The sequence below is a fragment of the Salvelinus sp. IW2-2015 genome, linkage group LG4q.1:29 (genome assembly GCF_002910315.2).
Source record: "Salvelinus sp. IW2-2015 linkage group LG4q.1:29, ASM291031v2, whole genome shotgun sequence".
Classification (NCBI taxonomy): domain Eukaryota; kingdom Metazoa; phylum Chordata; class Actinopteri; order Salmoniformes; family Salmonidae; genus Salvelinus; species Salvelinus sp. IW2-2015.
The window spans coordinates 81833896-81856868 of NC_036842.1; the positions used below are offsets into that span (position 1 = coordinate 81833896).

The 22973-nt window shown below is 44.2% G+C and overlaps 1 protein-coding gene across 1 annotated transcript in view; it reads left to right on the plus strand.

The window, feature by feature from the left end:
- LOC111962627 (solute carrier family 45 member 3-like) overlaps positions 1 to 21485 on the plus strand; it is a 23809-nt gene extending 2324 nt beyond the window's left edge. The window contains exons 2-4 of the mRNA XM_023985848.2: positions 4720 to 5538; positions 10905 to 11170; positions 19950 to 21485. Of these exons, the coding sequence (XP_023841616.1) occupies positions 4720 to 5538; positions 10905 to 11170; positions 19950 to 20393 (1529 nt within the window). The 3' untranslated portion in view covers positions 20394 to 21485. The remainder of the gene's footprint in view (positions 1 to 4719; positions 5539 to 10904; positions 11171 to 19949) is intronic.
- Positions 21486 to 22973: the final 1488 nt, after the last annotated feature.

The following is a 22973-nucleotide window of genomic DNA, read 5'->3' on the forward strand; positions in this document are numbered from 1 at the left end:
TTAGAAGCTTCTGTTAGGCTAATTTACATCATTTGAGTCAATTGGAGATGTACCTGTGGATGTATTTCAAGGCCTACCTTCAAACTCAGTGCCTCTTTGCTTGACATCATGGGAAAATCAAAATAAATCAGCCAGGACTTTAAAAAAAATGTGTAGACCTCCACAAGTCTGGTTCATCCTTGGGAGCAATTTCCAAATGCCTGAAGGTACCACGTTCATCTGTACAAACAATAGTACGCAAGATAAACACCATGGGACCACGCAGCCGTCATACCGCTCAGGAAGGAGACACGTTCTGTCTCCTAGAGATTAACGTACTTTGGTGCGAAAAGTGCAAATCAATCCCAGAACAACAGCAAAGAACCTTGTGAAGATGCTGGAGGAAACAGGTACCACAGTATCTATATCCACAGTAAAACAAGTCCTATATCGACATAACCTGAAAAGCCCTGCAAGGAAGAAGCCACTGCTCCAAAACCACCATAAAAAGCCAGACTACGGTTTGCAACTGCACATGGGACAAAGATCGTACTTTTTGGAGAATGTCCTCTGTCTGATGAAACAAAAGTAGAACTGTTTGCGCATAATGACCATTGTTATGTTTGGAGGAAAAAGGGGAGGGCTTGCAAGCCGAAGAACACCATCCCAACCGTGAAGCACAGGGGTGGCAGCATCATGTTGTGGGGTACTTTGCTGCAGGAGGGACTGGTGCACTTCACAAAATAGATGGCATCATGAGGTTGAAAATGATGTGGATATATTGAAGCAACATCTCAAGACGTCAGTCAGGAAGTTTAAAGCTTGGTCGCAAATGGGTCTTCCAAATGGACAATGACCCCAAGCATACTTCCAAAGTTGTGGCAAAATGGCTTAAGGACAAACAAAGTTAAGGTATTGGAGTGGCCATCACAAAGCCTGACGTCAATCCTATAGAACATTGTGGGCAGAACTGAAAAAGTGTGTGCGAGCAAGGAGGCCTACACACCTGACTCAGTTACACCAGCTCTGTCAGGAGGAATGGACCAAAATTCACCCAACTTATTGTGGGAAGCTTGTGGAAGGCTACCGAAACGTTTGACCCAAGTTAAACAATTAAAGGCAATGCTAGAAAATACTAATTGAGTGTATGTTAAACTTCTGACCCACTGGGAACGTGATGAAAGAAATCAAAGCTGAAATAAATAATTCTCTCTACTATTATTCTGACATTTCACATTCTTAAAATTAAGTGGTGATCCTAACTGACCAAGACAGGGATTTTTACAACGATAAATGTCATGAATTGTGAAAAACTGAGTTTAAATGTATTTGGCTAAGGTGTATGTAAACGTCCGACTTCAACTGTATAGCCACCGTGCTGCACGACTGGCCCTGTGTACAGTTGAACCTAAGTGTATGTAAACTTCCGACTTCAACAGTATATATAGCCACTGTGCTGCACCACTGACTCTGTGTGTATATATAGCCACCGTGCTGCACCACTGACTCTGTGGTATATAGCCTCCGTGCTGCACCACTGACTCTGTGTATATATAGCCACCGTGCTGCACCACTGACTCTGTGTATATATAGCCACTGTGCTGCACCACTGACTCTGTGTATATATAGCCACTGTGCTGCACCACTGACTCTGTGTATATATAGCCACTGTGCTGCACCACTGACTCTGTGTATATATAGCCACTGTGCTGCACCACTGACTCTGTGTATATATAGCCACTGTGCTGCACCACTGACTCTGTGTATATATAGCCACTGTGCTGCACCACTGACTCTGTGTATATATGCCACGTGCTGCACCACTGACTCTGTGTATATAAGCACTGTGCTGCACCACTGACTCTGTGTATATATAGCCACTGTGCTGCACCACTGACTCTGTGTATAATAGCCACTGTGCTGCACCACTGACTCTGTGTATATATAGCCACTGTGCTGCACCACTGACTCTGTGTATATATAGCCACTGTGCTGCACCACTGACTCTGTGTATATATAGCCACTGTGCTGCACCACTGACCCTGTGTATATATAGCCACTGTCTGCACACTGACTCTGTGTATATATAGCCACCGTGCTGCACCACTGACTCTGTGTATATATAGCCACTTGCTGCACCACTGACTCTGTGTATATATAGCCACTGTGCTGCACCACTGACTCTGTGTATTATATAGCCACTGTGCTGCACCACTGACTCTGTGTATATATAGCCACTGTGCTGCACCACTGACTCTGTGTAATATAGCCACTGTGCTGCACCACTGACTCTGTGTATATATAGCCACTGTGCTGCACCACTGACTCTGTGTATATATAGCCACTGTGCTGCACCACTGACTCTGTGTATATATAGCCACTGTGCTGCACCACTGACTCTGTGATATAATAGCCACTGTGCTGCACCACTGACTCTGTGTGTATATATAGCCACTGTGCTGCACCACTGACTCGTGTGTATATATAGCCACTGTGCTGCACCACTGACTCTGTGTTATATAGCCACACGTGCTGCACCACTGACTCTGTGTGTATATATAGCCACGTGCTGCACCACTGACTCTGTGTGTATTATTGCCACCGTGCTGCACCACGACTCTGTGTGTATATATAGCCACTGTGCTGCACCACTGACTCTGTGTGTATATATAGCCACTGTGCTGCACCACTGACTCTGTGTGTATATATAGCCACCGTGCTGCACCACTGACTCGTGTGTATATATTTGGCCACGTTCTGCCGTGGTTTTTTGTGTAGGCGATGTGAATAGTTGCATCATCCTGTTGCCCGCAAATGGCTTCCAAATGGTTTGCTGTAAAGGCATTTCTTCTCTCTCTCAGATTATCTTGTGACAAACGGATTGAGATTGTCCCTCCGAAATGTGCATATGGCAATTACAGCTCCAATGGACGGATAATATGAGGTGTCTTAACGTACATCCACTCTCCCTCTCTCTAAACAGCTGCACGCACCAGGAGAAAAAATGTATTTGTATCGTTCCCACACAACCCGTAAACCTGATCGGGGAATGGCACAAAACCTCATTCACTTTCTGCTTTAGCTCTTCTAATGGAACGGTCAATGTTAAGTGAATGGAGATGGAAATTGTGTCCTGGAGGCTTATGTCTGATTTTCCTAGCAGTAATGTCAGATTCTCAGATGCAGTCCATCTACTTTATCTCATGGCTACTTCTCTGGATTATTACTTCCCAGTTGCCTCTCTTTAATTCTTTAATCTACTCTTCTACTCTGCTTTCTGTAGAGTGGCTCAGAGGCATGTCTTATGGTAGAATCACATTATAGTGTGTGTCCTGTATATGAGTGCAAAGCACATTGTGGTGTGTGTATACTGCTTATAAGTTAAAGATCACATGGTGGTGTGTGTATACTGCTTATAAGTTAGTGTGTGTGTGTGTGTGTGTGTGTGTGTGTGTGTGTGTGTGTGTGTGTGTTGTGTGTGGTGTGGTGTGTGTGTGTGTGTGTGTGGTGGTGTGTGTGTGTGTGTTGTGTGTGGGTGGTGTGTGTGTGTGTGTTGGGCTGCGTGGGGTGACACGCGTTGTGTACTGTATCAAGTTAAAAAGCACATTGCTGTGTGTGTATTCTATATGAGAAAGTGCATAGCGGTGTGCATACATACTAGGATTGTATGTCAAATCATATTGATTGGTCACATACACATATTTAGCAGATGTTATTGCGGGTGTAGTGAAATGCTTGTGGTGTGTGGTGAGGGAAAGATAGCTCATATTTAGCAGAGTAGGACTGTGTGTGAGAGTTCAGACTGTGCCATCAGGCTCTACACACTGGATTGTTATGATGGGCTTCCACAGCTGCGGCAGCCAGGCAGAAATGTGAGTGAGGGTCTGACTGCAGTGACCCATTCTGTATGTCTCTGTCTCTGTCTCTGGCCTTCCGTCCGCCTGTCTGTCCGTCCGCCAGTCTGTCTGTGGGGCTGCTCCACTGAGAGCCTGTCAACATGAACTAAAGCCCCAACCAACCACATTTTTTTTACCTCAGGAAATGTTTTCCTGGGAACCATTACACAACTTAATGCCAATAAAATAGTATCTGGTTTCTTTCATTTCATTGTGTAACAGTTTCCAACAAAGTGTTGTTGTCAGATATCCATCCAGGTAGAAAAATCCCAAACATAAAAGGTCATTGTCTGGGAATGGAATAATGGAATATTCATTATACTCTCCAGTCTCCACACATATTTAATCAGAATGACACTTGTGGCGTCCCTCATGTGGATCTAGTTAATATGTTTTATTTTTTTTATATTTTTGATGGAATTTGCAACCATGTTTTCAAAAGAAGCATTCCGTGCGTGTTCCCATTGTGAAACCAGAGGCATACATCTGGCCATTGTGGGGAATGCGAGTTGGAATGTGAGTTGTGTTGCTCCACAAGCAGCCTTTGTCATGAGGTGTTCCAATTAGCCCAAGCTAGCAGTGGGGAGCAGTGGGGAGGAGAGGGAGGTTAACGGTGAGTTAGCTGCCTCCAAGCCCTGTCAGCATGGGGAAGGTAGTGAAATAGTAAACTGGAAGATACCAGAAAACATCAGATGCAGCCAGGACATTTGTTGGATTGCACATTTCCCAGTTATCAGGTAAATATTGTGGTAAAACTCAAATCCAATAACTATTATGTTGACTTTGACTTTGATACTGAAAACCAATGAATCAACCTCACTACTTCCCTCCTTTCTGTTCCCAGGTATCGGCCCAGTGTTAGGTCTCATCTTCATCCCTCTGATTGGCTCAGCAAGTGACCATTGCAACAGCAGCTACGGCCGCCGCCGGCCCTTCATCTGGCTGCTGTCCCTGGGAGTCCTCTTAGCCCTCCTCATCATCCCCCATGCAGACCTGCTGGCTGCTTACTTCTCCTGGGGCGGATGCGCCCTGCAGGTGGCCTTCCTCATCCTCGGTGTGGGCCTGCTCGACTTCTGTGGCCAGGTGTGCTTCACGCCGCTGGAGGCGCTCCTGTCTGACCTGTACCGCAACGAGGAGGACTGCAACCAGGCCTTTGCCATGTTCTCCTTTATGGTCAGCCTGGGAGGCTGTGTGGGCTACCTGCTGCCTGCGCTAGACTGGAGCCGGGGCCTGCTGTCAGTCTACCTGGGTGGCCAGGCAGAGTGCCTCTTCTTCATGCTCATCCTCATCTTCGTGACCAGCGTGCTGATCACCATGAAGGTGTCGGAGGAGCCGCCATGCGCCGCGGCCCTGGAGCCTGGTCCTCTCTTGGAGGCAGGTCGCTGTGGTTTGCCGCGCTCCTGCCCCTACCTGCTCAAATCGGTTCCGTTACTGTGCCTGCTGAGGACGTGCTGGTCCATGACTCCGGCCATCTACCGCAGCTACTTCCACGTGCCCCGGGTGATGAGGCAGCTGTGCATGGCCCAGCTCTGCAGCTGGATGGCCGTCATGTCCTTCATGCTCTTTTACACAGACTTTATGGGGGAGGGGCTGTACGAAGGCATGCCAAGGGCCGCCCCCGGGACCGCCCCCGGGACCGCCTCCAGGAAGCGCTATGAGGACGGTGAGTTGACTCTCTTTTTGTAGATATACTGTGACTCTATCACTAACTTTGGCAGGGCAAGCTTCAGAGTGCCTCTCCATCTCTCATGTAGACACTATTTGATATTATCACATAAACACTTTGGCTGGGCAAGCTCTGCTTCATTGGGACTAGATCCTTGTTCTTTGATGGATTTACAATCAGAGAACCCGAAGTTCTCAAATGGCCAATAGAGCAGTGGTGTAAAGTAACAAAGTAAAAATTGTTTGGAGTACTACTTAAGTCGTTTTTTGGGGTACCTGTACTTTACTATTTATATGTTTGACAACTTAAAATTTTACTCCACTACATTCCTAAATAAAATATGTACATTTTACTCCCATACATTTTCCTTAACACCAAAAAGTACTTGTTGCATTTCGAATGCTCAGGCAGGACAACAATATGGTCCAATTCATGCACCTAGCAATATAACACGTTGTCATCCCTACTGCCTCTTATCTGGCGGAGACTCAATGTTTGTAAATGATGTCTGAGTCTTGGAGTGTGACCCTGGCTGTCCATAAAAAATGTAAAAAGAACATTGTACTGCGGAGGTTTGCTTAATATAAGGGATTTGATGTATAGCGTTTACTTTTACTTTTTACTTTTTCTCAAGTATAAAAATGTACTACTTTTTCCACCACTGTACTTAAGTACATTTCAATCCAGATAATGTATGTGCTGTTACAAAGAAGAACAAAACATGCATGCTATGAAGATTACACGTTTATAGTTGTAGCTACATCCATCGTAACAAGAAATAGTTGACAATGGTGGTCATTTCAGCTCGTTGTATTTTTTTCCCAATCACTATGACTGATTGGTGGCACATTCCACTAAGACAGTTTGCTCATAGTTGTGTGTTCTCGTCCCACATGAGACAGATATATATTTTTTCTTCAAATCCTTTATTTACAATATTCATCCCGTTGCCACACACTTCTAATTCTGAAAAGTGAAAGCATACCTGTGAGAGGAGTCGCTCAATGCATTCTTACTTACAATGACAGCCTACCCCGGCCAAACCCGGGCGACGGTGGGTCAATTGTGCGCCGCCCTAGACGTCGGATTGGCCGTGAAGAATTTACGGTGATACGGCCTCTGCAGAAGTCAGGGCATTCATACTTCTTGCGCTTCGCAGAGCAACGCAGGGCTGTTGTGCAGAGCTGTTGTGAAGGAAGTTGTCAAGGAAGTGAGTTTGTGTTTATACAGGACCTCTGAATCACCTACCATCAACCAATCATGTCAATGCAAAGCTATAAGTAGCTATATGGAGCCCTCCGCATTGTTAAAAAATGTGGGAGGTGCACGGCGATGCAATACGGAGCTCAATTTGGCCTCTGCATGCCTCCAGAGGCTCCACAATTGCGTCACACCTTCCATACCACATTTTCAGTTCAAGCATAAATTGGCTTTTACCCTTTAATAGTGTGGTTCCTAATCCCCTACACACTTAGAAAAAAAATTGGTTGCAGATAGAACCCTTTTTGGTTCCAGGTAGAACCCTCTGTGGAAAGGGTTCTACATTGAACCCAAAAGGGTTCTACCTGGAACCAAAAATGGTTCTTCAAAGGGTTCTCCTATGGCAGGGATCTGCAACAGGCAGCCGGTGGACCAAAACCAGCCCGCAAGCCATTTTTTATGACTAGAAAGATTACTAAAATTGAAGGAATTCAGCAAAAAGAAATCTGTTCCCAAGTAATCGCACAAAAGAAAAAAGAGATGTGATTGTGTCTCAATGTAATCAACGTGTTAAATTATTGTTATTTTCATATACAATCTTTTTTTGGGCTTAGATGTGGTCTGTGTACAAATTATAATATTTTCCCTCCCCCCGGCCATTCACGCCAACAAAAATCGCCCCGTGGCTGTATCTAGTTGCCTAATAGCCGAATAACTCTTTTAGGTTCTTGATAGCACCATTTTCGTGTAGAAGATTGCATAGCTTTATTGGATGAGAAGGGGAAGGTCACCGTAAAAGGAGAAGAGCACTGTCAGTGTCTTTGACCTTCAAACTGCATTAAATCTGACTGGCGGATCACACAGCAGCCTTGGTTGGGGGTGACCTGTGTGAGACAGGCATAGTATCCCAGACTCCCCGCAGAGAGAGGTGAGAGACAAAGAGAGACAGACCCAGAGCAAAAGAGACAAAGTGAGAGTGAGCACCCTCCAGGTCTCTTCTCTGTGTGTAGTGGAGCTCTGCAATGCTTCCTGCTTCTACCTCCCTCTCTCTCTCCCATGCATGCAGGACCAGGAGGAATGTCACACTCACAGTGCATTAATGTCATAATCAGTGCACAAAGAGCATGTTCATTCAAGTACAGGACAGGCCAAGCACAAAAGTCTGAAGCCTGACATCATATTTATTGAAGTTATAACAAAGCATGTATTATTAAATCAAATCCAATCAAATCAGACTTTATTTGTCACATGCGCCGAATACAATAAGTGTAAACCTTACCGTGAAATGCTTACTTACAAGCCCTTAACCAACAGTGCAGTTCAAGAAAAGTTAAGAAAATATTTAAAGTAAAAAATAATAAAAAGTAACACAATAAAATAACAATAACGAGGCTATATACAGGGGGTACCGGTGTTTGGCCACGCAGTCGTGGGGGAACAGGGAGTACAGGAGGGGATTAAGTACACTCCCCTGAGGGGTCCCAGTGTTGAGGAAAAGCATGGCAAACGTGTTGTTGCCTACCCTTACCACCTTGGGGCGGCCGTCAGCAAGTCCAGGATCCAGTTGCAGAGGGAAGTGTTTAGTCCCAGGGTCCTTAGCTTAGTGATGAGCTTTGTGGCCACTATGGTGTTGAACGCTGAGCTGTAGTCAATGAACAGCATTCTCACATAGGTGTTCCTTTTGTCCAGGTGGGAAAGGGCAGTGTGGAGTGCGATTGAGATTACACCCCATAATTGAGATTATCTTGTGTTGATTAACTTTTTTTACCGCAATGTGGCTTTTCCTTAGTGCAGGTCTGATTGTATACCCTGAACTTCCAATGCTGGTTAAAGCTAATCCACTATGTCATGCAGTGTTTGTAATGTGGGCTTAGTCCTTTGCTTTAAAACAGCTAGTCCATCCACATCCTTTTCCCATGTAATATTAGCTGCCATGTTGCTGAACTTGTGACCTATGCACTTACAGCCTACTGTAATATCAGACCGCTTTAAATACTACAAAAAAAGTCGGTCCGGGTAGACTTCTTTCCATGGTAGTTGTAGGCCCCTTCATGTATTTATTTGGAATATAGATCCTCCTTGTAATGTCATGTAGACTGTAGAGGGTAGAACAAACTGGTTTTCAGACATATTTGAGCTCAGGAGTCTGCACCTCCTCTGTCGGGTGTTTGAACACTGAATTTCTCTTCAATGAATGAGACCCTGAGCAGGCGCTGGTGGGACCCAGACCTGGGTTCAAATACTTAAAAAAACAAAAAAACAATTTCACCTTTATTTAACCAGGTAGGCTAGTTGAGAACAAGTTCTCATTTACAACTGCGACCTGGCCAAGATAAAGCAAAGCAGGGCGACACAAACAACAACACAGAGTTACACATGGAATAAACAAACATACAGTCAATAACACAATAGAAAAAAAAGTCTATATACAGTGTGTGCAAATGAGGTAAGATAAGGGAGTTAAGACAATAAATAGGCCATAGTGGCGAAATAATTACAATTTAGGATTAACACTGGAGTGATGGATGTGCAGAAGATGAAGATAGTTGAATTCTTTGGAGCGTTCGCTCTATCCTATCTGGAGTGCCAGATGGGCAGGGTTCTCAGTTTTGGGACTATCCTATTAGTCTATTAAGCCAGGAAAGCTCGATCAAGCACATATTAAGTATTTGAAAAGATATCAAATCGTTTTTTTAACCCAGATCTGGTGGAACTGGAGCAAGAGCTACCGCCTCAGCAAACATGTCAATTTGGTCTGTGATGGTTTCCGATACAGTCCAGTCAAACTGTTTGCTGACTCAACTGTTTGCTGGTCTTTAAATTCCTCACAGAGCAGATCTCTTCTGTGTGTTGATGGCGTATGCAAGAAGAATTTCAAAACACATAAAGAACCATTAATGCAGCTATAGGTTAATCTGTGGTAAAGTGTGTTGTATCTTTAGATGGGTTGAAAGTATGACGTGAAATGGAAAAAACACACTTAGAACACAGATCATAATCCAGATCCTACAGGGGTAGTTTTGAATACTTAGTGTCCGGATCAGGCTACTGGTTGTATTTTACATTTGCAACCGCAGCAGGTTGTGGTGTATTAGTATTGTGTTTGACCTTGGGTTGTTCCGTTTGTGTATTGTCATACCCTGATCTGTTTCACCTGTCTTTGTGATTGTCTCCACCCCCCTCCAGGTGTCACCCATCTTCCCCATTATCCCCTGTGTATGTATACCTGTGTTCTCTGTTTGTCTGTTGCCAGTTCGTCTTGTTTGTTCAAGTCAAACAGCGTTTTGTGTCTCAGCTCCTGCTTTTTCCAGTCTCTCTTTTCTCGCCCTCCTGGTTTTGACCCTTGCTTGTCCTGACTCTGAGCTCGCCTGCCTGACCACTCTGCCTGCCCCTGACACTGAGCCTGCCTGTCGACCTGTACCCCCCTCTGGATTACCGACCTCTGCCTTACCCTGACCCTGACCCTGAGCCTGCCTGCCGTCCGGTACCGTTGCCCCACCTCTGGTTTACTGACCCCTGCCTGCCTTGACCTGTCTATTGCCTGCCCCTGTTGGAATATTAAACTATTGTTTATTTGATGTGGTCTGCATCTGGGTTTTACCTTCATACCTGATATGTATGCATGAACCTGAGGCGATTAGCAATCTAATGGCTAGCTTACTAACTAGAATTAGAATAATGAAGAATTACTGTAACCATTAACCATTTTTTATATATATTTTTCCTCCTGCGGGGACGGGGGCCTGGGATTAAAAATAAAAAATAAATACAATATAAATATAGGACAAAACACTCATCACAACAAGAGAGGCAACACAACACTACATAAAGAGAGACCTAAGACAACAACATAGCAAGGCAGCAACACATAACACAGCATGGTAGCAACACAACATGACAACAACATGGTAGAAACACAACATGGTAGCAGCACAAAACATGGTACAAACATTATTGGGCACAAACAACAGCACAAAGGGCAAGAAGGTAGAGACAACAATACATCACACAAAGCAGCCACAACTGTCAGTAAGTGTCCATGATTGAGTCTTTGAATGCAGAGATTGAGATAAAACTGTCCAGTTTGAGTGTTAGGGCATAGAATTAATATAACATAATATTTTATCTTAATTTGTTGCCACAATTTCAATCCTGTCTTGCAGGCATCCGTATGGGCAGCCTGGGCCTGTTCTTTCAGTGTGCTACCTCAACCGTCTTCTCCCTGCTCATGAGCCGACTGGTTCGCCATTTTGGCTCGCGCCGGGTCTACCTGAGCAGCATGGTGAGCTTCACCATCTCTGTCCTGGTCATATGTATGTCCAAGAGCGTGGTCCTGGTCAGCCTGATGTCAGCTCTGACAGGCTTTGCCTACGCCACGCTGCAGACGCTGCCCTACACCCTCACTTGTCACTACCACAAGGAAATGGAGGTAAGGACCGAAAGGTACACTTACATACAGGACTCTGCCGGCCCTGCACTGTGAATAGTGTATATGGGTCTTTCTATAAACTAGGGTATCAGTGAGGATTTCTTACAATTAACAGCTTGTTACAGCTGTTGATAAGTCATTGATAATAATGCCTTTTTCATGTTATTACATTGATATAAGGGGGATCATAGCTATATTCAATCAAATTAACAAGTTGATTTAAAACCTATGTTTTACCCTTTATCATTGTTGGTGTCTTGACAGATTTGCCCAAAATCATGTGACATAAAACATAACTTTTCTGTCCTTGCATTTATGGCAATGTAAGTTGTTCTTATATACTGTATGTTAAGCATTAATCAGTTAAATTAGACATTGAACTTGAACCCTGTAAGAATCCTGGATCTAGCTGTCGGAACATGCAGTTTAAGTACAGGTACATTTAGTGTCTCCTTATGTTACTGGTGAAAACAGTATTCATGGGCACACAAATTCAAAATAATGTATGCATTGCAAAATCAAATGCTTCTAACCGATAAAGAGTCACCTTACCTTGATAGTTACCTAAATTGATACTGTCATTAACATGGTTCTTCAATAATTATGCATAATACTTGTTGGATGAGCATTTGGTGTCCAGCTGATTAGTTATGCCGTGATATTTTCACACAATCTGATCCAGAAAGGAATTTTCCAAATGGCAGTCAAGTGAGGAACAGCTGTTGTGATAGCACATGCCATGCAACAGCTCAAGTGCTGGAAAAAGGAATGCAAGGAATGTCCAGAATATTTTGGTGTCTCGTTCATGTCACTGGTGAACACCGTTGTGCCTGGATCCACTGTTGGATCTAATATCCCTAGCGAATTGATGTTGATCATCTGTTGTTGACTGCTTGATTTCCAGCAGCGTCTCCTTAGATTTAACAGAGAAAGCATCAAGGTAATGAGTTCATATGTTTTTGTGCCTCGGATTGGACACAGTCTACAATTGTGTGCAACACCCAACGCTCTTCCTATTAATTATTTAAGATGTAATGAAAACAAATTACATAGCCTAGTGGGCTTATTCACAATATTACCTGGTAAATAAATAACATGACAAAATAATTTTGTTTTCCATGTTAGACCTGCAATTTTAAAGAATACAAGGGACTTGAAGTAGCTTACTTGAACTGGGAGATTCAAGTACTTGAATCAACCTACCTTGAATCAGACAATTTGGTACAAGAAAAGTTATTGTAGCCAATTTATGTTCTCCTGCTCCATGATTTAATTTTTTATCCATTTGTGAGAGATGTGGCCACTCGTTTGTTTCCCTCCACTTCAATTGAAGGGTGTTGCGCTACTCTGTTGCTGTAAAACCACATGCGGTTATTATGAGGACGACATCTAATCTTGGCTTTCCATACAAATCCTTCCATTACAAGAGGAACCTGTTTTTTGGTCACTTTCTCATTACTAAAACAGTGATGGTGAGATGAATGCTAAAGCTATTCATTACTTTGTGGGACTCTGTCGGCCCAAAAGTCACCATGCATGGATCCAGTCTATTCAAATTAGGAATTCTCCACACATATTTTAGAATGTAATAATACTTTCAATATCAATGCATTGACAAGGCCTAAAATATAAATTATTCTTCAAGGGGTAATGGCCACTTTTTGCATGCTATTTGTGGGGAGGAGTGGTTCTATATTAGGCCCTGTATGTACAATTATATAACTTTGAGGTCCTTGAAAATTACAATGAAGTGGTTGAAAAAGTCCATGAAAGTCCTTTAATTTGACTTGCCAATGTCTGTATGAACCCTGCTGAAAGGATGTATAGTCCCAGACCTATGTTGTTGTGTAGGTGGAGTCATGAACTGGCTCGAAGTTCGTAACAAACGTAGAGATAAGGAATAACAATATATTTATTAACTGAACTAAACACAATTAACAATGGTGTGTGTGTGTAGTCAGTAGTGTAAGTGAGTGGTTGTGTGCATAAATGTGATGAGGGGTATTGAAAGGTGCCAAAGCAAACAAATAACGGCCACAAAAATGCCACAACCAAAATCTATCAGTGTGTCTACATGGAGAGAGTCTCCTCAATGAATGGGGAAGAGGTGTATTTATCCCGGAACACACAAGCCCAGGTGTGTCCCATTTCGCTGACAACCCTCCCGGCTCCACCCACCGACATCCTATTAAGGAAAACAAGAGCAAAGAGGGAGAATTTGGCAGACAGTGGGAGGGTCATCACCCCCCCCCCACCCCCCTATAAAACCGGGGACCAACAAGGACACCGGAACATACCAGTCACAAACAAAATATTGCCCTGGATCCTAATAGAAAACCCAGCCTGCGTCCCAAATCCATGGGGGTACGTGTTCAAACGTCCACTTGCCAACCAACCTCGTACTCCCCAGTCCTCAGCAACCGGTACACACAGGAAGCAACCTTTAAGAGGAAAGAAAAAAATGAGACCAGAAGGGAACAGACAGGAGCGATAGAACAGAACAACACAAAACAGTGGTCAGTCACGTGGACATTCAGGAACAGGGCGCACGAGAGCAACGACATTGTCAGTCCCCCTGATGTGCCGCACATCGAGATGGTGTTTATTTTTTACAAGCATTCCATTTCATTATCCTCTGGTTAGGACACATGGACCTTAAGGTGAGAGGGTTATGGTCGGTGTAGGCCACAATTGGTACTACTCCCGACCCGACCTACACCTCGAAGTGTTGTAGCGCCCATATGAGTGCTAACACTTCTTTTTCCATGACCGAGTAGTTCAACTGATAATGGTTAAACTTTTTGGAAAAGAAACTAATAGGTCTCTCATCTGCACCTGCCCCCACATGACTAGCATCCACCTGCAAAGTAAATGAAAAATCCACACAAGGAGCAGCCAGCACTGGAGTTGAGGTAAGCAACCTCTTTGCATCTTCAAAAGCTTGTTGACAACAAGACCAGACGTAACCAGCCTTAGCTTTAAGCAAATCTGTCAAGGGAGTGACCACAGTAGAGAAGTTCCTACAAAAACTACGGTAATAACCAATCATTCACAAGAAACGCATCAGTTCCTTTTTAGTAGTTGGTGGTGGAAAAGCATCAATATCTACCACCTTAGCCCAACAGGATGCACTTCACTCTGCCCAACCACCTTTCCAAGGTATGTAAAGGTTGCCTGAGCAAACTCACATTTAGCCAGATTGCTCGTGAGGCGACCCGCAGCTAGGCGGTCGAACAATGCTTGAATACAGGACAGATGTTCCTCCCAAGTATCTGCATATATCATTACATCGTCCAATCAACAGCGCATCCAGCCAGACCGGAGACAACCCTGTTCATAAGTCGCTGAAAAGTGGCAGGTGCATTACGCAGGCCAATACTCATAACCGAATACAAATTCAGACAAGAGGGTGTAATAAAGGTAGAGATTTCACGTGCCCTACTCATCAGTGGCACCTGCCAATAGCCCTTTAACAGGTCAAATTTGCTCACAAACTTAGCTGCGCCGACCTGATCAACGTAGTCCTCCATCCGAGGAAGAGGAAATTAATCTGGCTTAGTGACACTGTTAACCTTACGGTACTCCGTACAAAATCTGTTTGTCCCATCCAGTTTACTGACCAAGATACAGGGAGAAGCCCAACTGGAGAAAGGCTCTGCTATATCACTCTCCAGCATGTACCTGACCTCAGCATCCAGACAACGCCGTTTCTCTGAAGAAACTCTAAAGAACCTCTGACGAATGGGGTCAGCATCCAACGTCAATATCGTGTTCTATTAAGTTTGTACGTGTAGGTGTATCAGAAAACAAACCTGGAAATCTCAGAATCAGACCGACCATCTCTTCCCGCCCATCAACAGGTAGATGAGTGAGAAGGCTGTCTAAAACATCCAGTGTCTGAATTTTTTTTATCTACCCTGCAGTATGCAATCGTCGGGACCAGGAACATCTTCCTCCCCATGCACGGACCTAGCATGACAAGAACCCAGCGAAATAACGGTATCGGCCAAAATAACAGGTTTTACCGTCCTCTGTAGACTCCCACTGTTCAGTCTCAGAGGAACTTGCATAATAGGGTTAACATATTTACATGGCACAGTTGGTGTGCTTTTCCCCGTTCTGGAGTGGCAACTAGATAGTTTTGCTCAGTGCACTGGCGCACAACCGTATATGGACCTTGAAACTTGGCTTGAAAAGGAGAACCAACAATTGGCGGCCGAGCAAGAACCTGGTCACCTGGACTAAAGTGACGAGGCTCAGTTCGCCGATCAAATATGCCCTTCATCCTCTCCTGTGAAGATGATAGCTTCTCTCTAGCCATCTCACCAACAGCGTACAGGAAATCACACATAAAATAACAGGGACTGAGGGGCTCGGGAGACTTCCAGTCATCCTGGAGAACTGATAGAAGTCCATATGTCCAAACAAGTTCATTTGGAATGAAACCCGTGCGCTCCTGTGTAACCTCCCTAGCGGCTAACAGTAACCAAGCCAACCCCTCCTCCCAATCCTTATCCATCTCAGTACAATAAGCTCTCAACAAAGACAAATGTTTGATGGAAACATTCCAGCGCTCCTTGACTTTGCGCATGATAGGCGCTAGACAAATTGTGTTTAATATGGAGCTGTTGGAGAACCTGACCAAACAGATTAGAGGTGAAATTAGATCCTTGATCACTCTGAATGACCTTAGGGATTCCAAACAGTGAGGAACTGAGTCAAAGCTTTTAGCACAGACTTAGTCGTGATAGACCGGAGGGGATGGGCAGCAGGAAACCTAGTGGTCTGACATCACAGTGAACAGGTAACTACTACCCTTTTTAGAACAAGGCAGAGGACCAAGAGTCAATAATCAGATACTCAGCCAACCTTTTGAGTAAAGGAATAGAAAACAGTGGTACCGGTTTAATAGCTTGATTAGGTTTACCAGTTAATTGACAGGTGTAACAAGTTTTGATGAACTCAGAAACATCCCTCTTTAACCTAGGCCAAAAGAAATGTCTTAATATGCGATTGTAGGTTTTCCTCACACCCATATGTCCAGCAACGTCGTTGTGGGAAGTTGTCAACACCAACTCACAAAGCTTTACTGGTACAACAACCTGACTAATAGCTTCCCCCACAAAACTACCACCACGACACCCACTTTCTCATCAAGACATCCTCTTGGAGAAAATAGCCATGGGCGACACCTCCCAACTGTTCCACAGGCACAATTTAGTCACGCAACTCTTCTAATATGGGGTCAGCTCGTTGCTTCTTGATTAGATCGGAGCGGGGTACAGATAGCGGGATAACAGGGAAAGTAGTGACAGATTTCTTTGTGCCATTTTCGTTAGCCGGCGCAGTGACCAGGTAGCCACGGCTCATAGAACACGTCACTGCACATGCAGAGAACACCTCTGTGAAATTCTGCGCACTCTCATCAGGAATCCCTACAAATGACAGCTTAACGGAAATCACTAGAGATGGAAACACAACAGGCCATACACGCTCACTAGTTATTCCCAAGGACAATGTCGATACCCTCAATAGGCAACGAAGGATGCACCCCCACAACAACCTCACCTTTCACCAGTCCACAATCCAACATCAGTTTATGCAATGTAACTGACAGTGTTCAAACCTATTCCCCTAATCAGTCTCAGCAGAGAAGGGTAACACAGACTCCAACACAAATGACTCAGAGGCACCTGTGTCTCAGGATCCTCACTTGCATTAGGTCGTTACTGCCTAACAGACACAAAACCCTCCGTAATGAAAGGTAAATAGTCTGGGTCAATATGGACTTTCACATGCCCCTGGGCATGAGACAGTGTCAGGAGTGAACCGATGTGGGACAGGCACTGCTAACGCCGTAGGCTTAGATTTAACATAAGCGCAAGTACTGAATTTACCCGTAGCCCTGAGAACCGGACATTCGTTTTTCCAATGACCTGAACCCTGACAGTAGTGACACTTGACCAAAGTCAGCTTTACCACAGGAGTCAGGCTCAACCCCAGTTGAATGAAACTCTGCCCGTGAACCAGAGTATCTCGGTGAGCGAAGCCCAAATCTCGCTGAACGCCCCCACTCACTCCGAATACGGGGCTCTGCAAAGACACTTGAGTCAACACTCGTCCACCAAAACTGCAGCTTCATCGACAGTCTTTACTTTTCATTCGTTAATGTACGTGGCTATACGATCATGGATTGTGTACTTAATTTGCTCTAGCATAATCAGATCACACAGCCCTTTCTTGCGCAAACTTGAGTCTGTTTATCATCCCTTTTTAAAGTTCTAAATCGTTGGCGGTAAGCCTCAGGAACCAATTCGTAAATCTATAACAGCCATGTTTACCTTATCATAACTGACACTGTCAGCTACACTAAGAGCTGAATATTCTTCCTGCGCTTTACCAGTCAACACACTGCAACAATAAAGTGCGGTCAGAATCAGGCCAACTCTTAGCGTCAGCAACACGCTCAAACAACGAAAAGAATGTCTCAGGGTCCTTCTCATTGAATTTTGGCAACTGTAAGTTTCCAACAATATCAAATGTGTCCGGGGCACGAGCGAAAGAGCGACCCCTAGGTAAATCTGGGTCACCTTCCCAGAGCAAACTCTCCCCTGAGAGCTTTCCTTCCCTAACCAACTCTAGCCGCTCTTGTTGCAGCTTGAATTTAGCACGCTCCAAATCCTGTTTAAATTCCAATTCCTTTTCATACTCTAGCTGTAACAGAAGCAGTTCTTTCTGCTGTTCAAAAAGAAGACTACTAGAGCTAACAAATGGAGTAGCTATTGTAACGAAACGGGGAGACGGCGAGTCCTCGGCAGAAGCTGCCCCAGTGGTAATGTCTATATCACTCTCCATCAGATTGGCCTTCAATATCAACCTAACATTTTTTTTTTTTTTACGTTTATCACTATGTTCAACCTTGTAGTGTTCAGCCATCTTCAACAGCTGTTCTTTAGTACATAATTCTAACAGTTCCTCTGATGGAAAGCAAATGAACTCATCTACGTAAGACGCCATAGTCACAAGAAAATACAATAAAAAGGATCTCGCTCTTCCCCTCTGCTGAGCACACCAGACCACAACCAGAGAAATGAAAATCACACTGGGCACCACAAGAAAGATGAGATGTATGTGGAGCTTCCCCAAAACAACTCAACCCTAGTCTTCTCGCAGATTTGCGGTGGGTAATTACGCACTGTAGCCCGCTGGCAAGGGGGGGAAAGCACGCTGGCAGACTCCCCCAAGCCACAGATGTGCTTTAACCATCAGCTATCTGAGCAGCTTACCGATCGCTGCAGCTGTACACAGCCCATCCAACTACCTACCTTAACCCCATATTGTTTTTAAATTACTATTTTGCACACCAGCATTTCTACTTGCACATCATCATCTGCACATCTATCACACCAGTGTTAATTTGCTATATTGTAATTACTTCACTACTATGGCGTATTTATTGCCTTACCTCCTCACGCCATTTGCACACACTGTATATAGACTTCTATTGTGTTATTGACTGTACATTTGTTTATTCCATGTGTAACTGTTGTTTGTGTCACACTGCTTTGCTTTATCTTGGCCAGGTCGCAGTTGTAAATGAGAACTTGTTCAACTGGCCTACCTGGTTAAATTTTAAAAAGTGCCCCGAGAACTGCTCAGTCCACAGACACCACAGAAATAACAAACAAAATAACCACGCCTAACATATTCCATAGTGAAACACGTCGCTAAGCCTAACAGGGGAAAAAGAAAGGCTATAGCTCCGGGTAGCAAGTTTCACTACCCTACCCAAATCTCCCACTGAGGCACACAGCCGATTGTACTCACCTTAGACCGATGTCCCAACAGCGAGTAGAGCAAGTGTCTCCAGCCTGGGCAGAGGCCTGGAAACTAACCAATATACTCTCTCCAATGCAGCACACAACCAACTATCCACCGCAGTGGCAAGTTTACCAAACAAACAAAGGCAACCAACCCTGGGTACCAAACATTACAACTCAAAAGCTGTAACAAAAGATGCAAACAAAGCACCGACAGAACTTAACATTAACTCTACATTTTCTCCCAAACACAATACACATACTAGTAAGCCCAACGACACTAGTATTAGTCCTTCATAATGCAACAACGTGCTATATGCCAAAATGTCTAGGAACCAACCTTATGATCCCGGACGAGCCCCCACTTGTCACAAACCAGCTCGAAGTTCATGACAAAAAGTGAGACAACGTGGAGATAAGGAATTTACAAAATATATTTATTAACTGAACTAAACTAAATACAATTAACAATGGTGTGTGTGTGTAGTCAGTAGTGTAAGTGAGTGGTTGTGTGCATAAATGTGATAATGAGGTGTGTTGAAAGGTGCCAAAGCAAACAAATAAAACAGCCGCAAACAAAAATGCCACAACCAAAATCTAACAGTGTGTCTACATGGAGAGAGTCTCCTCAATAAGTATTCATATTCTAACCCTGATACACCCTGATACCTTTCGACGCTATAGGAGTCAACAGCCATGTATCGGCTGAGTCAACAGCCATGTATCGGCTGAGTCAACAGCCATGTATCGGCTGAGTCAACAGCCATGTATCGGCTGAGTCAACAGCCATGTATAGTACTCATATTCCAATACAAACAAACGCTCACATCTTGCGCATAATTTTTCTAGCTCTCTCCTGACACATATTCATATCTAGCCCTACACACACAAACTCTCTTGCGCACACTGCCTAGGCCTAGACTGTATATTGAATGTACTTGTATCTCCTTGCATTTCAGGTTTACATGCCAAATAAGAAAACCAAAAACATACTTAAGAATGGGATTGCGGTCAAGCGGGACTCGATCACGCATTTGACAGCCATGGACGAGGAGGGGGGGTTGACCCACAAACTGGGGGGCACCAACGGGCATGCCATCTTCAGCCAGGAAGGCTCAGACTACTATCCCCCTCCCCACGGCCAGAATGGATCGTCCCTCAGCGCCACGGCCCCCGAGCAGGATGAACCGGAGGGCTACGAGAAGCGCGGCGTAGGGTTGGACTTTGCCATCCTGGACAGCACCTTCCTCCTCTCTCAGGTCTTTCCCACTCTCTTCATGGGCATGATCGTTCAGTTCACAAAGTCCGTCACTGCCTATATGGCCTCCTCCGCCATCTTTGGCATCATCGCCATTTATCTGGCCAACCAGATCATCTTTGACCAAAAGGACATCAATAGCTGAAAGAAGCAGTAACCAGGAGTGAAGGAATGCACGACTGCTTCCAGCATGCAACACTCCAGTGTCATCGCTGGCTGTTGCTATGGCTTTACCAACACATTGCAATGAGGCAGCCTGTCTGTACGTTTGTATGTATGTGTGCTGCAGAATTAAAAGAAAATGTAAACCCGTGACAATTGTTACCTCCAGAGATTACTGCAGGCAGTTACTATGGCGACAAGAGAGAGACTGGTTGGCATTAGCTGGTCTGTTGACACTGTCTGTGTACTTAAGAGTGTTTCTCACCCTGTTCCCCTCAGTCACATAGAAGACCGCTCAGATAGGTCCCTTCACCTTCTCCTCAGGTTCAACTAGCTACACAGCTTGATCAGACTCCATCAGCCTTTAGACAACTGAAATACAGATGTATTACCATTTTACTCTCATCTATGTGTGAAGTGGTGGAGTTTGTCAATGCTATATCTTTAAAATAGTCTGCCCTTAGTCGAAGTCAACAGGAGATTATTGGTCAGTTCTCATGCAGACTGGCCGCGGGAGATAGGAACAAGTTAATCTGGAGAGCCCATTACCTGCTTGGGAAAGAATCTGGTCTCACATAGCTACATGCTGCTACTCTAGGGTCATTTCTGTCTGTTTGTTGTTATCAGCCAGGTTGAAAAATTGGGAATATTAAGTGTCACTGGCCTCTAGTGTTGGATGTTTTTTGGTAATTAACAGGTTTATCATATATATTTTGTATATGAATACATATATGTATATCCCTATGGGAATTTATTATGCGACCTGTTTGGTAGAGGTCATCTATGAGGTAATCTCTGTAACTGCAGTGTTGTTAGGATGAAGTGATTCAAAGCTTTCATTGGAATTTTTTTCTCCATCTTTTCTAGAAATATCAGACAGTGCCATATAGTGCCATTCATTACATAATCTCTACTGCCATTATCATCCCATGTTCAATCTCATATGACAATCTAGGAAAGTAAATGAGGTGAATTATCCAACACTTTAGAAATCCAGGTACACTTATTTTCGGGAAAGTCCATTAATATTCCCTTGAGCAAAATACCAAAAAGCAACACTGCAGTGATTCTGTGAACTGGGTTCCTGAAAATAGTTTTGGTATGATGACAGTTCTCTGTGTTCTGTTAAATTTTGTATACTTTGCTCTGTGTACCATGTGTGTGTGTGTGTGTGTGTGTGTGTGTGTGTGTGTGTGTGTGTGTGTGTGTGTGTGTGTGTGTGTGTGTGTGTGTGTGTGTGTGAGAATTTCAAAGTGCAAGTGTGAGTGCCGTGAAGAGAGCAGGGCAACATGGTATGACTTTGGATAAGTGCAGTCTCTCCTCACCTACGAGAATACTGCAGTCTTTCTATATCTCATCTGTTACTGTATATTTAAATAGTAGTTTACATTTTAGCAGACACTCTTACCCAGAGTGACTTACAGTAAGTAGTGAGTGAGTGCATACATTTTCATAATCAAAATATAATAACCAAACATCATTGCATAAATGGACTACTAAATTATGAGGTTGCTAAATACAGTTGGCACTATTGGATATACAGTGCATTCGGAAAGTATTCAGACCCTTGACTTTTTCCACATTTTGTTACGTTACGGCCTTATTCTAAAATGTATTGAATTGTTTTTTCCCCCTCATCAATCTACACACAATACCTCATAATGACAAAGCAAAAACAGTTTTTTCAAAATTTTGAAAATGTATTAAAAATATATATTTTTAAATATCACATTAACATAAGTATTCAGCCCCTTAACTCAGTACTTTGTTGAAGCATCTTTGGCAGTGATTACAGCCTTCAGTCTTCTTGGGTATGACGCTACAAGCTTGACACATCTGTATTTGGGCAGTTTCTCACATTTCTCTCTGCAGATCCTCTCAAGCTCCTTCAGGTTGGATGGTTGGATGGAGAGCGTTGCTGCACAGCTATTTTCAGGTCTCGAGAGAGATGTTCGATCGGGTTTAAGTCCGGGCTCTGGCTGGGCCACTCAAGAACATTCAGAGGCTTGTCTGGAAGCTACTCCTGCGTTGTCTTGGCTGTGTGCTTAGGGTCGTTGTCCCAGTCTGAGGTCCTGAGCCCTCTGTACTTTGCTCCATTCATCTTTCCCTCGATCCTCACTAGTCTCCCAGTCCCTGCCGCTGATAAACATCCCCAAAGCAAGATGCTGCCACCACCATACTTCACTGTAGGGATGGTGCCAGGTTTCCTTCAGACGTGCTGCTTGGCCTTCAGGCCAAAGAGTTCAATCTTGGTTTCATCAGACCAGAGAATCTCGTTTCTCATGGTCTGAGAGTCTTTAGGTGCCTTTTGGCAAACTCCAAGCGGGCTGTCATGTGCCTTTTACTGAGGAATGGTTTCCGTCTGGCCACTCTACCATAAAGGCCTGATTGGGGGAGTGCTGCAGAGATGTCCTTCTGGAGGTTCTCCCATCTCCACAGAGGAACTCTGGAGCTCTCTCAGAGTGACCATCGGGTTCTTGGTCACCTCCCTGACCAAGGCCCTTCTCCCCCGATTGCTCAGTTTGGCCGGGCGGCCAGCTCTAGGAAGAGTCTTGGTGGTTCC